Source organism: Cyanistes caeruleus, chromosome 7 (assembly GCF_971803275.1).
Source record: "Cyanistes caeruleus chromosome 7, bCyaCae1.hap1.1, whole genome shotgun sequence".
Classification (NCBI taxonomy): domain Eukaryota; kingdom Metazoa; phylum Chordata; class Aves; order Passeriformes; family Paridae; genus Cyanistes; species Cyanistes caeruleus.
This window is the reverse complement of record NC_141707.1, coordinates 18,693,394-18,709,296: the sequence shown is the minus strand read 5'-3', so window position 1 is coordinate 18,709,296 and position 15,903 is coordinate 18,693,394. Positions and strand designations below refer to the sequence as shown.

General features: G+C 35.8%; 1 protein-coding gene across 1 annotated transcript in view; it reads right to left on the bottom strand.

Annotated features, from left to right (window-relative positions):
• The window catches only part of TTN (titin), a 240,259-nt gene that overhangs the window by 146,128 nt on the left and 78,228 nt on the right, over positions 1-15,903 (bottom strand). Inside the window, exons 89-117 of the mRNA XM_086898524.1 lie at positions 15,574-15,852; positions 14,799-15,086; positions 14,379-14,657; positions 13,993-14,271; positions 13,616-13,894; positions 12,938-13,225; positions 12,496-12,783; positions 11,694-11,984; positions 10,729-11,016; positions 9,700-9,792; positions 9,292-9,577; positions 8,858-9,038; positions 8,408-8,497; positions 8,058-8,325; positions 7,700-7,960; positions 6,924-7,133; positions 6,736-6,813; positions 6,595-6,621; positions 5,849-5,896; positions 4,963-5,019; positions 4,751-4,828; positions 4,217-4,468; positions 3,614-3,706; positions 3,012-3,083; positions 2,233-2,301; positions 1,517-1,603; positions 1,214-1,276; positions 898-963; positions 467-547 (exon numbers count right to left, since the gene is read on the bottom strand). Of these exons, the coding sequence (XP_086754650.1) occupies positions 467-547; positions 898-963; positions 1,214-1,276; positions 1,517-1,603; positions 2,233-2,301; positions 3,012-3,083; positions 3,614-3,706; positions 4,217-4,468; positions 4,751-4,828; positions 4,963-5,019; positions 5,849-5,896; positions 6,595-6,621; positions 6,736-6,813; positions 6,924-7,133; positions 7,700-7,960; positions 8,058-8,325; positions 8,408-8,497; positions 8,858-9,038; positions 9,292-9,577; positions 9,700-9,792; positions 10,729-11,016; positions 11,694-11,984; positions 12,496-12,783; positions 12,938-13,225; positions 13,616-13,894; positions 13,993-14,271; positions 14,379-14,657; positions 14,799-15,086; positions 15,574-15,852 (5,019 nt within the window). The remainder of the gene's footprint in view (positions 1-466; positions 548-897; positions 964-1,213; positions 1,277-1,516; positions 1,604-2,232; positions 2,302-3,011; positions 3,084-3,613; positions 3,707-4,216; positions 4,469-4,750; positions 4,829-4,962; positions 5,020-5,848; positions 5,897-6,594; positions 6,622-6,735; positions 6,814-6,923; positions 7,134-7,699; positions 7,961-8,057; positions 8,326-8,407; positions 8,498-8,857; positions 9,039-9,291; positions 9,578-9,699; positions 9,793-10,728; positions 11,017-11,693; positions 11,985-12,495; positions 12,784-12,937; positions 13,226-13,615; positions 13,895-13,992; positions 14,272-14,378; positions 14,658-14,798; positions 15,087-15,573; positions 15,853-15,903) is intronic.

Sequence of the window (15,903 nt, the reverse complement as noted above, 5' to 3'; positions counted from 1 at the left end):
TGCTTGGACAAGGAGCTGAGCACTGCAACCATCACAATAAAATGTACAGTCTTTTGGACAAATGTGGACAGTACAGGAAAGACACTATAATACAGTATAAAACTCCTATGTTAAAATCACTGCATTAGCACCTTTCATTTTACTCTCTTGGAGTAAAAACATTCTACACTTGCCTGAAAAAGCCACACAACTGAAATAGAAATAGTAAGCACAAGGTAGTTATGAAAGAGAAGGGCCCAAGCTGAGACAAATTCAAGCTGTAATCTAAGTTATAGCAGAATTGAAATACTGAAACTTCAACAGAGAAAATGCAAAATCAAATAATGCATACAGAGATAGAGCAAAAACAAAGACACATAGAGTAAATTCCTAAATATAGTAAAGAAAATGTGAAAAATAATAGAAAGAAAGAAAATTTGTTTGGGCTTTGCTTCTTTCTTTTTTTTTACTAGAGCAGTAGAAATACCTTTAGCTGGTGGAGCTTCTGTTTTGGGGACAGGAACAGGCTTTCTTTCTTCTGGAACACGCCTCTTTGGTATCTCAGGCACTTTAAAAGACAGGTGGTGATCATTTAGGAGACAGTTAAAATAATTGGTAAACCACAGTAGGCTACTCTTAACATGGTATATAAGCAAACACTAAATGTCAAAAACTATTCTGTGTTATCAAACAGACACAACAAACTCGTCTCACAAAAAGCTATTAAAGGAATTATGTAAAGTAGTCATGAAGAAGAATAAGATAAAAATGCAGAAAGGCTTGAAGCTTTGAGAGCAGAGCGATAGAGAAACTGAAAGATCTCAGTTCTGATATGGTATCCTTTGGTAAACTGTTACATACAGATAACATAAAAGTTCAGAAAAATGGGGCAGATGTTGATGCAAAGACTTTATTCACCTTCAACGTGAGAGATCTCCAGTTCTGTAGAAACGACTTCTTCCTCTTCCTCAACCTCCCTACGAGCTACAATAGGAATTTTAAAGATATTAAACATTGACATAGGAAATACCAATGTTCATAGTAAATCTGAAAAACTTTAAGAAGATATTATGTGTGTACAGTACACAATCATCACTGATACCCGTATGTTAATATGTAAAAAAAATTAATCCAGAAAACGAAAAGAATGTGCAAATCTCACAATGAATTTTGACTCAAAACAAACAAACAAACAAACAAACACTTATTAGACTCCCATCCTTATTCAAACTACCTTCAAGTGGGTAAACAGCTTCAAAGAATCTTTCTTCAACTGTTTTCTCATGCTCTGTTGGCTCTTCAAAGAAAAGTATTTAAACAATAGTAAGATAAAATAGTTGAAATATTTCCATCTATCAAGCTAAATAAAACTATAGCTACATAACACATGGACAAAAAAGCAAGCCATTCTGAAAGACAAATGACCAATATGTCTAAATATGTAATTTGCCATACATAAAAATAGATCAAAAGAAAGTATAGTAGGATTGATAGATTGTTTTGATTTGGCTACACATACTTTTGGTTTTGTACATACCTGTAACATCATATGAATACTCTTCTTCTCTGTGGACAGAAACTGACATCTTTTCTTCTGAAACAGTCCATGTTTCTACTGTTGGTACTTTAAAGATAGGATTTTGTTTTAGTATTTAATATTCTAGATCCACATTAGTGGTAGTCAGCATGTGAGTTTTTATCAAATCTTTATCTGTATTGCACATTAAACTCTTAGACATATTTAGACAGTCAGTATTCATATTCTAAAATACTGAACACACAACAAGAACACAAGTATGATATTTAGTATTTGTTAAAGACTGAAGACACAGACACCTTTAACCCAAATATTTGAAACAAAATGCATGCACAGGCTTTTGGAAATAGTACATCAGAAGAATTATAAAGGTGGCTCTTCAAAGACATTTTTTGGCATGGGGACACAATTATACTTATTATGGAAGGCTAGGCCAGCAAGCAGAATAGATGAAGAAAAAGCTAAGTCACACTGCAATGTGACTGTAGGCTTTTTAAACAAGAACCAAAAGGCTATCCATAAATATGTTAAAAACAGACTTTATAAAACACAAAAGCATGGTACACATACTAATTAAACACTGAGAGCAATCACAGCATAACTACTGCTATGGATCCAGATACAAACACACAGGCCCACATATTCCAAAGAAGCACAGAAACACACTGGGTGCTGAAAAAATGTATAAACTGCAATTCAAAGATGCTGATCTGTACCTTCTTTTTTCATAACTTTTTCCTCAACGACCATTGGTGTAGGTTTTGGTGGCAGAACTTTCTTGGTAACTGTTGGCATTATAATTTTGTTACTCAGTCATTTAGCAAAGAGATCAAAATAAGCCTACAGCTATCTATAAATGATGTTGAAAACACAGCAAACAAGATAAACAATCTAACTCAGCAGCTAAGTCAGGCTTCTTGGAATCACACAAAGCAACATAAGGAATGTGTTTGTTTCTTTTTATGACTATGTTCTAAAGGCACTCAGGGCATTTAGAACACAGGTCATTTCCTGATACTTATTGAACTTCAGCTGACAGAATCCTGCTGCAGAATGGGAAATGCTACACAAAAGGAAGTAGCTGCTAAGAGAATAAGGGTGCATCTTTATTTTATAACCAAAGAATTAACCAAGGTATCTTGGTAGATGGGTCAAAATGGAAATCTAAGCATGATGGGAATTTCATATCTTCAGCTTAGTGAAGCACAGTATTTCACCCAGGGAAATTTTATACACACTTCCTTTCTTAAAGCATTGGTAGTTAATATTTGGATTTAGTATTTTCCCCTAAAAAGCTTTGAATCTTCTTTTTAAAGAATTCAGCAGAAGCTTTTGTTAGATGTTTCAAAGACTGAAAAATTGATCAGACCATGTTAAGTAAAGACAAAGCGTATGCAGATCAGCAGATCTGATATAAGCATTAGCAGATCAGCTAAGTAACAAAAGCCACAACTTTCATGGAAAGATGACATTAAGATAACTGAACAGTATTTACCCTCAGCCTTTTTGACTTCTGCAACCCTCTGAGTGGTTACCTCTACTTTTTCATCAACAGGTTTCTTGACAACTGGAAATAATTCAGATAGATTTATTGTTTAAGTAATCTTGCAAATTATTTTCTGTATACAAACCAGATAGAACTGGCCATTTTTTTGTTTAGGATGTTACAAACCTTGAGCATCCTGTGCTCTGTTCAGTGCACTGTTTACTGGTGGTGAATGGTAGTGGCAATGTGGCCCACCCTGCCCTGAGAGATATGCAGTGATCTAAGTGGAAAACTCTTCCCAGAAGGGCAGCATTTAATTTCTTAAAAGTTAAACCCATGCTAATATGCAGGGAGAAGGAAGGATAACTAAGCTCAGTTTGATTTTAGCATCAATTCTTGTTTTGATTCTTCCACCTTTGAACAGAGAGCTCAGAAATATGAGGTGGGAGAAGAGAAAGGGTTGCCATGACCTTGCTCATCTCACTGTCCAACATAAAGAGAATTTTCTTCTTTCAAAGGAAATGTGAATAATCAGCACCATTCAGCACTGAAGGAGACGCATGAGAGACCTTAATCTGCACATTCCTGTTTGTTTTGTGGAAAAGTCATACCTTTTTGAACAGTTACTTCCTTCTTTTCCTTCTTTTCAGCTATAATGGCTGGTGGTTTTCGCTCAGGCACAGGTTTCTTAGGAACTTCAGCCACTTAAAAAAAATAACATCACTTAATGATAAAAAATATGGTGTCTAAAGGCTCTATAGACAGAAAGATATTACTTATACCATTACAATTTTAGGAATTTTAAAAACACACAGGGAGTTTTGGAGTTGCAATAGTTGAAGTAAATGTTTTGCTTATTTCCAAGTTTCATGTTTTCTCATCTGAGCCAAATTTGGTTCCTAAAGGCATATATGTTACTAATTCCCAAGACAGTTAAAGCATGTGAGAAACTGCAAAATATGACTATTAACATCAATCAATAAATGTGTGAAACATTTAAGGAAATCAAGTTTATCTAGAGCACATGAAAATGATAGAAGGAATATCCAAAATCTAAAAATGACACATATCCTTACTACTAACTACTAACTCATATTAGGATTATGGTTTCAGGTATTTTCACAACAACAACAAAAAAAAGTTGCCTACTTCAAAATGTCAGGGCCTTAATGATAAATATGAGAAGAAATAAAATGACATAATAATTCAAATACCTTCCTCATGAATAATTCTCTTTTCTTCATAAGTCACTTCTCTTTTCTCATAAGCTTCTTCCCATTCCTCTTCCCCTTCATCATAGCCCTCTTCCTTGACATAATAGTCATGGTCTTCACCATAATCTTCTTCCCATTCTTCATAAATTTCTTTGGGCATTTCATGTATTTTCTTTTCTTCATGTATTTCTTCTCTCCTTGCCATGGATGTTATTTTGACCTCTTTGGGCTTCTCTGGTACCACCTCAGGAACTTAAAATAAATAAATCGATTAATCATCTCATAGTTTGGAATTTTCAAGGCATATTAGATGTTCATATTTAGTGAAATTATTTCACCTCACAGATGGTTTAAAGAAGGGACTATTTTTTTAAGCAGTCACAATCAGCTTGGATTATAAATGTGTGTTTTTAACATAAAGCCAGAAATCAAAAAATTGTGATTGATTCAAGTTATTTCAAAACTAAACATCTTGTTTCCACAAGGTAATTTTACTCTTTTAAAAAAAGTTTTCAAACAAAGGAAAAAAGTTACCTTTAGGTGGTGGGACTTCTTCAGGGGCTTTTTTAACCACCTTTTGGGGTACTTTCTTTAATGGAACCTTTTTCTCTGCTTAAAAAGAATATATTTAAAATTTTAAATTAAAAAACTCAAGAACCCCTAAAAAGCCAAACAAACAAAAATCCAGAAACCAACTGTCATAATGAAACATGAACATAGTATTCAAATACTGTAAGAACTTTTACCTGGCTTTTTCTTCTCTGGAGGTGGAACAAGAGGCAGAAGAATGGGAATAGGGGCAGCTTGTAGGAAAAATGAAATATTTAGAACAAAATTTAAGTTTGGTATTTTCTTATAAATGAAGAAAAATCCTGGTTTGGGAAAATAAATTAAAATATTTTATTGCAGCTGCAGAATAAAAGCAAATATGGTGCTTATTCTGAGAGTCTGCAGCAGCTGAATAAATATAATTTGAGTGGGAAACCCCCAGTCTACTTTTAGACTCACTGAACCTTGAATGTCCTTAGCCTTATTTTCATTGCTGCCATCACTCTCCTGTCCTTGCTGATGGTAATTCATCTAAATACCAAAACTTTCCCTTCCTGCTACCACTGCAAGCATTAACCAAAATATCCTAGAAATAAACACAAGAAGTTTAAGCTGCTGATGATTATAGTAAGCTACTGGGTGTAAAAAAGTATAAATACTGTTTCTAGTCAGTAGTCCAAAACCAGAGCCTGGGGAGAGACCATTTGCCATAAACATGAAATCCAATGTATGGCTTTAAAAGAGTATTTTTTTAAAGGCAGTAATTCAGACAGCTTGTTTAAAAGATATTTTTTGTGTCAAAAAGAAGAGTTGAAAATTTAAAAAAAATTATCAGAGAGGAAGATGGAGATAAAAGGAAGATCAAATGAACAACAGACTGATAAGAAAGCATGATGGAAAGGACTCTTTTTTAAAGAGATTTAAATTAACTCCTACCACTACCTGTGTAGAGTTTTCACCTTCCACACAGCAAAGAAGCCTATCCAAGTCAAGTCTTGCTCACAGGGACAATTTACTAGATCTTGGCTAAGATTTTTCTCTGGTTCAGTGCAGATATAGAACAAGCATGGTTTGTTACCCTACCTTCAGCTGGTTTTTGAGGTGGAACTGCAACCTTGGCATCAGGAACATCTAGAAAATCAAAATGTTTAATTGGCTTAATAAATAGTACCAATAAAAAGATTCAATGTGCTCCTCTCAAGAATAGTAGTTGACGGTGCTTTAATCTTTCTTTTTGTAACATAAAAGCTTTGTAGCTTGCTCATCAAGTATAAGTTAGCCAACCAATAGATAACTGATTGTTTTAAACTTTCAGTTCAGCCAGCCTATACAACGTTATGTCTTATTTCCAAATAACTCTTGCAACATTTGGAGTAGGCTCTTTAGAATAAACGAAAAAGAAGATCACTGCATCTATCACACACTATCATAAAGAGGTGATTTTTTACTCACTTTGCCTCCTTGGTTATTTTTTTCAGTTGTACAGAAAAGAACCTACCTATTAATTGGTACATTTTCATTGTTTTATCCCTTAGCAATTCAAACAAAATTAAACTTGTGTATTTTAGAGAATGGGGCATTCTATATTGTACAAAATAGGGTCCCTATTAATGTCACTGATAATGGATTTATCTCAGTATTCATTGTGACAACTTATGACAATAATAGCTTCACATGTCTGTGGATGAGGAATACTTTTTCAGGATGTAGGTTATACTTACTCTAACCAGGAAAAGTAGATTTTAAAATAATAAAAGAGCAAAGCAATGCTTTAATTTTATGACACAGTATAGAGAAGATCTTGTGCCAGTCTTGCTTGAGGACTTTACCTGGTGGCTTCAACTCCAGTTTTATTTCTGCAAAGGAATATTAGATTTCTTTTAGGACTACTGATTTTTCCAGAATCATATTTCAAACAAACAAATTTGCACATGGTTATGATCACAAATTTGTTTAGAAAATTTGCTAACCTTTGGTTACGAGATAGAGCTCTGCAGTGCTTCTTGCTTCTCCTCTTGGTTCAAGACGAGCAATTACAGAATACACACCTGCAGCAGACAAGAATGTTCATATTTATATGCTTTTATCATTTAAAACCAGACAAAAACCCCCAAAAGATAAAAAATGGCAGCAGCACAAATGTTTCATGCATTTTTACCTTCATCTTCTGCATTGACATTGTGAATAGTCATATAATGACAACGACCTTCACTTCTGAAGCTGTACTTGGGACTCTCTCTCAGTTCTGTGGGGCCTTTATACCACGTCACAACTGCATCATCAAAAGACACCTCACACTCAAAGGTGGCAGACTGGTGTTCACTCACAACGATGTTCTGTATGCTCTTGGTGAACTGAATTGGTTCCGCTGTTTTTAGAAAGAAAAAAATACATCAGTTTTTATGCACCACCATGGCATTTACTGTATCTGAATCCTTCACGTTGTTGTCATCAAAATAGCTAAATTTTAATCAGATAATAGCAATAGATCTTGAAAAAGTAGAGTAAGAAAAAGGGTTTCCATGTTCTGTGAAGTTTCATGCATAAGAATGAAGATTAGAAGATGTAAGAGTTCAACTATAACAAGATTGATGTGCCGATACCTTTTGTAAGAGATGCCATTAAGGAAACTAAAGATAGAGAATAATTAAGAAAAAGTCCAAGGAAAATATAAGAGTCCCAAAGAAAATAGATGCTAGTACAACTCAGATTGCTTGTGGGCTACGGGACATTATCCATCATGGTTTAGTTTAGAATACTAAGTTACACAAGTATGTCACATGTTATTCCAAGAGAAAGGACAGTAAATTTTCTTATTTAGTCTGTTTCCAAGTTTTGGACTCTGTCTTTCAGAAATTATTTTTATTTTCATTTGTTCTGCTAATGAAACCTCCAGAAGCTATTGTAAGAAAGAGATTCTGTATCTTTACAAACCTTCAATGGCCAGATCTGCCGTTGTTTCTAGACTGTCAAGCTTGCAGGTATACTGTCCCTCGTCTTCAGTTCTAACATCCTTGATGATGAGTTTGTGCACTTTGTCAGAGACTTGTGTTGAATATCTCCCTCCTATCTTAATGGGTCTCCCATTTCTATACCACTGAGACTTGGCATTTGGGATAGAGAACTGACAAGTCAGCGTGCATGTTTTTCCTTCCTTGAAAGTAGTGTCATGAAGGTGCCGCTCAACTGCAGGTTCTATTAGCATGTTAAAACATACATTTCAACAGAGATCAGAGAGTGGAATAAACAACGTGTAAACTAACTCAGATATGTACTTCAGAAGTACACTTACCAATCACAGTTAGCTTGGCACTGGCAATATGTGGTCCACACACTATTCTGAAATTTCCTTGATCTTCAGGCTGGCAGTTTCTAATTCTCAGTATGTGGCGATCACCTTCAATTCTAATTTCATATTTGTCATTGGAGTCCAGTTTCTGGGTTCCCTTGTACCATGACAGTTTAATTTCTGGATAGTTAATCTTAATCTCACATTCAAAGATAGCATCCTCATCTGCTAAAACCGTCTGATTTTCAATGTCTCTGATCAGAGTAATAGGCTGGAAAATATTAGTCGAAGTTAATTTCAAGTTCCCTGCTATAGAGTTGAATATTTCATAAATCAGTCCAAAAATGTTTTACCTCTGTTTGTGTGAGTCGTTGCTGAATAAAAGCTACAAGTTCATCAAACTCCTGATCTTCCCTTTGAGCTTTCTCTGTGAGCTCAATTTCCTATAAAAATGCAGAATATACTCAAAGGTTAAAGGATACTAAATGTCAAGCTGTCATGTCTATCCAACACAGAATTCATTCCTACATCAAATTTTATGTAACTGTACTGTAACCAGTGTATCTTCCCATTCTAACAATTGCAGTCAAGTTATGAAGACAGAACTTACTTAGCCAGAAGGCCCATTTATTCTTGGATTTGAGCATGCAAGAAATTGAGAACTGCCAGTAAAAGATCTAAAGAGGAACCAGAAATTCCTGCACACATCATAACTTCAGAGCTTCAGAGTGTGGAACACCACGTCTGTTCAAGGGAAACATTACTCCTAAGGGAGCCAATGCTGCAGCCACACTGTATCTTACCAATCTATGGCTTTCTTCTGCTTGGGTTTGCTTTAGTAACTCAAAGGCTTGCAGGAGGCCACGGAAATCTGTAATCCCATACATGCGAGCATATTTCTCATATTCTTTGGGATCTACATTTTTGAGAAGTTCCAAGATATCGATAGGTTGCTCTTCCTCTTCCTTTCTTTTTGTTGGAGTGCTATTCAAATCAATAACAGAAGTTAACTATGCAGCATTTAATTCCCAGAAAGCTGTTTAATGAAATGCTGAATCACCTCAGAGCTGTCCTGTGCAGTAGAATCCTTTAGCTTAGTCTAGTCAGGTGCTTTTATTTTTAGTACAGTTATTCCTATTTAACAAATATTTCAAAATTATATCTTGTTTTGAGATGTATAATAAAAAAGTGTCTTCTGTGTTGATAGCAAATTAATCCATAAAAACTTTCAATATACCTTTTTAGTTTTGCCCTGAGATCCCCTTCAACAACTTCTTCTTTCTTTCTTTCTTCAACTTGCAGGTTTACACTCCTCTCAATTTCACCATGCTGGTTAAAAGCTACACATTTGTACATGCCAGAATCAGTTTTTATTGTGTCCTTTATTTCTAGTTTAGCTTCATCTCCTCTCTGCTGGATTATAATGCGGCCTCCCTGGTTGAGTTGCCTCCATTTTCCCTTCATCCACTTAACATTTGGAATCGGGTCTCCTCCAACTTTTGCAATAAATGTTGCAACGGTCTCTGCAGAAAGATGCAAATGAGGAAGCTAAGTCTTTCCAGTTGTTTATGACAGAGGGACATCACCTCAAACAAAAGGTGTAGGCAAATAGAAGACATTGTACTATTTTGAAAAGAGTTCTTACTTTCCATGACTTTGATACTCTGAGGCTCTGACACAAAATAAAGTTTGCCTTCCACTTCTGCTTTCTTAGCTGCTGGAGCAGCTGCCGGTTTTTCTAAAAAAATAGAGTCAGAGAGTTATAACAGATGGCTTCGTGTAATAGTTTATGTTCATAGGTGATGATGCTTTTGAAGGAATTGTAAAAAATAAATTAATTCCTGAGATGGAACAAAATACTGTGCAAGAGGTAAAAATGCAAAATAATATTATTTTAGCCAACTTGCAGTTTACTTTCCAGGTGAAACTGTCTACAATGACCCATGCTGTGTTCATTTACTTCAGTCAGGCCACTTATAGTCTCCATGTATGCAATTCCATAGATAGATAAAGAAAAAGCCTAATTTTCTAAAATGGATAAGGTTTTTAGTGAGGTTTTCTCTTTTCAGTCTGTTTCTGGATATTATGCCCTAAGAGTTTCTTGGAGTTTTTTATCAGTGGTCTGTTATATTCACTTGCTTTGACTTAGTCCTTAGCCTAATGTCTAACCATGCTGTGAAGAGAACTATTTTTGCATATTGCTGGGCTCTTGTGTCCTTTATGCAATGCTTAAGCAAGAACTATACAGAAGGACTCATGTTTAGACACTATTTACTTTCAACCAGAAGGTCAAAATGTCTTAGAGCTGCAAAATGTCTTAGAGCTGCAATAGTCTTAAAACAATTAGCCTCTAAGGCCACATGCTCAAATTCCTTCTGTATTTTCCATCAATAAACAACACTTTTCACATGTTTTCCATAAAACATGCATGTCCAGGTAATTTCAACCTTTTAGCTTGCATTTTTCTTAAATTTGGTGTTTAGATTTAAAAAACAGATTCTTAATCTCTTTGGTAGGAATGTACTATTTATTTGACACTGAACCTAGAAGTAAATATTTGTTACTAGATTATGAGCTTTTTTGTTCCACAGGAAAAAAAAAAAAAGTGGGATGGAGTTTTGGTTGACATTTTCATCATATGCCTTATATTCTTATATTCTTCATGTTACTGTACCTTTGACTGTCACTTTAGATTTGCAAGTATCAGTGCCAGCTGCATTTGAAGCTTTGCATACATATTCTCCTGAATCTGATTTGGTAACTGCAGCAAGTTCTAGAACAGCTACTCCATTAGCAAAGCTGAAGTTGCATCTGTCTGAAGCTCTTATTTCTCTTCCTGCCTTCAGCCACTGGATCCGGATTGGCTGTGACCCCTGAACATGACAGCTAAGCTGTACGGTATCACCTTCCTCTGCTGCTGCTGGCTGAAGAGGCTGGTCAAACACTGGAGGCTTTTTAGGTTCTGGAATATGAAAATGTTTGAGTAAATACTCAGGAAAGTATGATCAAGAATATAAGAGAAAGAGATACACATGATTCCTAAGGAGGCAATGGCAAGGAATAGAGGATGATAAACAGAAGTCTGAGAATGTCAATCATAATGTTATAAAATGAAATAAATACCAAGAGATTATAACAGCGTGTTTCCTATATAAATATATTTATCCCCTCAGAAAGAACCTTTACAAGCAAAAAATAGTATGAGAACTAAAGCACCACTAGGTTGCAAAACTATATAAAAATATTTAAAGAAATTAACCAGCAATTTCCTGCAAGACTATTATGATGAACTGTTATGCTACCCAATGCAGTGTCAACACTGCCTAAGCTTAGATTTCTTTGCACAAACACTCTGCTACTTCATTGAAAGAGAATGGTTAAAAAATGAACTGAAGTTTCACAAAGATTTCAATTTTCAATTTAAATCGGTCATAGAAAATACTGAAAAAGAAGTTTCTCCTTGAAAAAAATTTTCACAAAAAATAAAATTATTTCTTGACATTGTGGTTTATGTCTATCTCTGGACAAATCACTGCTGTTAAGGTAAGTAAAACCAGCTCGTAGGACAGAAGTGATATACTTTCAGCTAAATAAAACAAAGAAAAGCAGGAAGCAAAGAAAAACAAGACTTCAACCAACCTCTGATAACAACAGAAGATGTACTCAAGACACTTCCTGCTTCATTGGACACTTTACAGGTATATAAACCAGCATCTGATTGCTCTACGGTCTTTATATGCAAAAGCAAGGTATTGTTTTTGAAAGATATTTCACAGTGAGCACTTGAATGGACTTCCTGATTGTTTTTATACCAAGCAACAGTCAAAGGCTGAGAGCCAGAAACACGACCCTCAAGCTTAAGTTCATTCCCTTCTGTTTCTTCTACTGCTTCAGACAGTTTCTTAGTAAAAGTAGGAGGAGTTTTTCGTTCTGTAAAAAAAGAACATAAATTCCATGAATCTATCTTGAGATGAAAAATCCTATAGACAATGCTTCAAGAAAAATTTGAACATTGGGGCATTGATATTTACTCTCATTTAAACTGGATATATATTTTAAGTGAGATTATGCTAAGACAAACAGCAGGAGTCTTGCTCTTACAGTCACTGTCACTATATTTTACTGTTGGAAAGAAAATTTCTCTGACATTGATTTAAGTCATACACCATTTAAGTAACCCGAAGAATTTTGTCAAGTTCTTAAGGAAGAAATAGGCCAGAGCCTATTAAGAAAGTAGGCCAAAGAAAATGCTTTATTTCTCCTTCCATTGCTGTTCGAGACCCTTCCTAGTCCTCTTAAAACATTCATAGGTATCTCCACATAGGTACTCTTGGGCTACATCTCAGAAGTTTTCTCAAAGTTATCTTGCAGTAATAAGTCCAGCTTCCTTTATAACTGAAGGAAGAAAAAATGTAAACACAATGTATTAGCTCTTCAGTACCTTTAACAGCCAGTTGAGCTGTGCAAGAGTCCTTTCCAACTTCATTGCTAGCATAACATGTGTATGTTCCAGAATCTCCCCTGTCAACTCTCAAGATGGTCAAATGAGCTGTGTTGTCTACATAACTGATCTGATAGTTCTTTCCTGTTCTAATTTCTTGGTTATCTTTTGCCCAAGTGACTCTAATAGGCTGTGTTCCAGAAACGTGACACTCAAAATCAGCACTTTCTCCAATAATACCATCCACAGGTGTAAGTGGGATGTCAAAGAATGGAGGAGTCTTCCCTTCTGAAGAGTGAAAGAAATAAAAAACCATCACTTAAAAATCTCATTTTTCTTTAAAACGGTATGAAATAAGGATCTTTTGTACAATATTAAATCCATATATACAGAAAAACACAGTTTTAAGACATTTCCATTAAATATTTCACAGCCCACCAACCTGTAAGGACAAGCCTGCCACTAGAAGAAGCAGTCCCCATAGCATTGACAGCTGTGCAGGTGTATTGCCCAATAAGGCTCCTATCTGTCTTCAAAATCTGGAGAGTTGCTACGTTATCTACAAAGGACGCGTGAACATTGTAGTCCTCTTTTACACGCACACCGTCTTTAAACCAAGATACTTCGATGGGTTCTGAGCCAGCAATCAAACAATCAAACACGACTGGTAAGCCAACAGTTTCATGAACGTCTCTCAATTTTCGTGTAAAAGAAGGAGGAAGTTTACGCTCTGTAAGAGAACAAGTATTGTACAGTGATATCATTTATTTTGAACTTGTTGTAAAGAGCCCTGTGCATATGGTTGCAGGAAGAGAGGTCTCTTTTTTGTTCCTCTTAGACCCAATGAGCCTCAGGACTGCTACTACCGGAAACAATCAAAGCTATATCCTGAATAAGGATGGAAGATGCAGAGGCTGCAGAAGAGCTCTGGCCAGTAAGTGCTGTATTTCAATCAGCTTTACTGGTAGGCTTTTGTTAGTAGAAGACAGTGCCACAGGGTACCTTACACATCAAGAAACAATAAAGTGTTTTATGAATAAGAGTCAATTGATTCTTTAAATAGAAAAGCATATTTAAGAAAAATAGGCCATTTCCCTATATTTAAAATGGAAATATTCACCTTGAACTGTAAGCAAAGATGATGAAGAAGCCTCCCCAACAGAGTTTTCTACTTTGCAGATGTACTCCCCACTGTCACTACTGTCTACCTGGCTGAAAACCAGAGTAGCAATTTGGTTCCTAAAGTGCATTTTCACAGTAGCAGTTCCTCTCAGCTTTGTATCGCCTTTGTACCATGACACAATCATTTCTGGTGTTCCAGCAACCTGGCACTGTAAGGATGCAGAATCCCCAACAGTCACCTGCACTGGCTCCAAGGGTGTAATGAAGTAAGGTGGTTCTGAAGGACAAAGACACAGCATTAGCATAAAAATATATTGAATGATGACCACTAGTAGTTCAAATAAAACTTGTTGAAGTGATGCTGGTTTGACGCACCTAGTATTGTGATTGTACCATGACAAGAGTCTTTCCCAGAATCATTTTCAATATGACAAGAATATTGCCCCTGGTCTTCTAGTTTGCTGCTAGAGATTTCCAGTATAGCAGATGTGTCTGTAGTGGTGATGCTACACTTTTCAGAGTGCATTATTTTCACTCCATTTTTCTTCCATGTCACTGAAATCGGTGGAGTACCCGTGTATGTGCATTCCAAGATTAAATTTTTCCCTTTCTCTACACTTAAATCATTCACCTTCTTCACAAATTTGGCTGGTTCTATAATGAACAACAGGAAGAAAACAAATTAAATAAAGCCAAGTGATCAAAAAGTATAAGAGTGTAAGTATAAAGTAAAAGTATAAGAAGCAGTAGTCTGGACAAACCTTTGACAAAAAGATGTGTAGTGCAAGAAATTTTCCCTGCCTCATTAGAGACCTGGCAGGTGTAGTCTCCACTCTCAAGTGGATGTACATCAAACAGCTCCAGTTCTGCAACTGAATCTTGCAAGGTGATATTGCATCTGGGTCCTGGTACTAGCTCAACACTGCCTCTAAACCATTTAACTTCCAATGGAGGGGAACCTTTTACAATACTAGTAAAGGTTATATTTGCCCCAGATAAAACATCCAGTGGTTCAGGTTTCTTCACAAAAGATGGTGGTTCTAAGCACACAAATGAAAGAGACAAAGAAGAAGTACATTTGAACTTATTTTGAAGATCGCAGTAGTCAGAAATATTCAACAAAGAAAAAATGAAATCTCTCTGAAATAAACTTCTGATTCTGACTTCTTACTGATACTGACCTCTAACACTCAAAAATGCGCTGCATTCATCAGACCCAGCTACATTAGTAGCTGTGCACAAATAAGTTCCCATATCAGACTCCTGAAGTCCATTCACTTTCAGAGAACAGGTATTGTCTGTAAGAGTAGCCTGATACTTCTCTCCACTGGTAATCTCTTGTCCATCATGAAACCAGGAAACCAGAATGGGTGGTGACCCATAAACCTTGCACTCCAGTACAGCAGAAGAACCCAGCTGACCATATGTTTCTTTCAGTTTTCTTGTGAAAGAAGGAGGTATAATACGATCTGCATTTGTTTCAAAATAAAAATAAAAATTATAATTACCATAACAGGGTTCTTAAAATGCAGGAAGTTCTCTGTGCATAATAAAATTAGTGACCTTTCTTTTGCTGTATCTGTTTTGACAATATACTATGACACGTCTAAGTATTTGAAAAATAGGCAATGGTTAAGTACATGCTGGAACTTTGATTCACAACCTTTGAGGAACACATTTTATTTCTGCTGTTCTTTTTCATAAGCAACAATATTTCACCAGCTGTCCAAGACAACATGTAGATTAAAGCTGAAGAAATCAAGTCCTTTCAATAATTCCTGCCCCTCAGAGTTTAGGTAGGCATCTATTCTTGATGCCTGTCAAAGTGGCATACCAAATACTCCTAGGATTATAAAACTCCCTTAAGTTGCCAATCACAAAAAACACTTTGCTATCTGAAGGCTTTGTAAAAGAACTAAAGGATCAGAAATGACTCAAAAACAGTAGTTGACTAACCTGAAACGTGCACTGAAGCTGTGCAGCTGCTTTTACCAACACTGTTTTTCACCTCAAAAGTATATTCTCCACTGTCTTCTAGTGTTGCATTGAGGATCTTAAGCCCAGATACTTTGTTGAAGAAACTGATTTTATATTTATGGTCAGTGGACAGTTCATTACCATCCTTAAACCACCTAGCAGTAAGCTCTGGTGTGCCATCTACTGTGCATTCCAGAGTACAAGAGTCTCCAGCTGTAACTTTGACTGGGCCTGGCTTCTCTACAATAACTGCAGGTTCTGCAATGAAATGCAATTCAGAAAAATATTTAGAACAATGAAATAGCTATT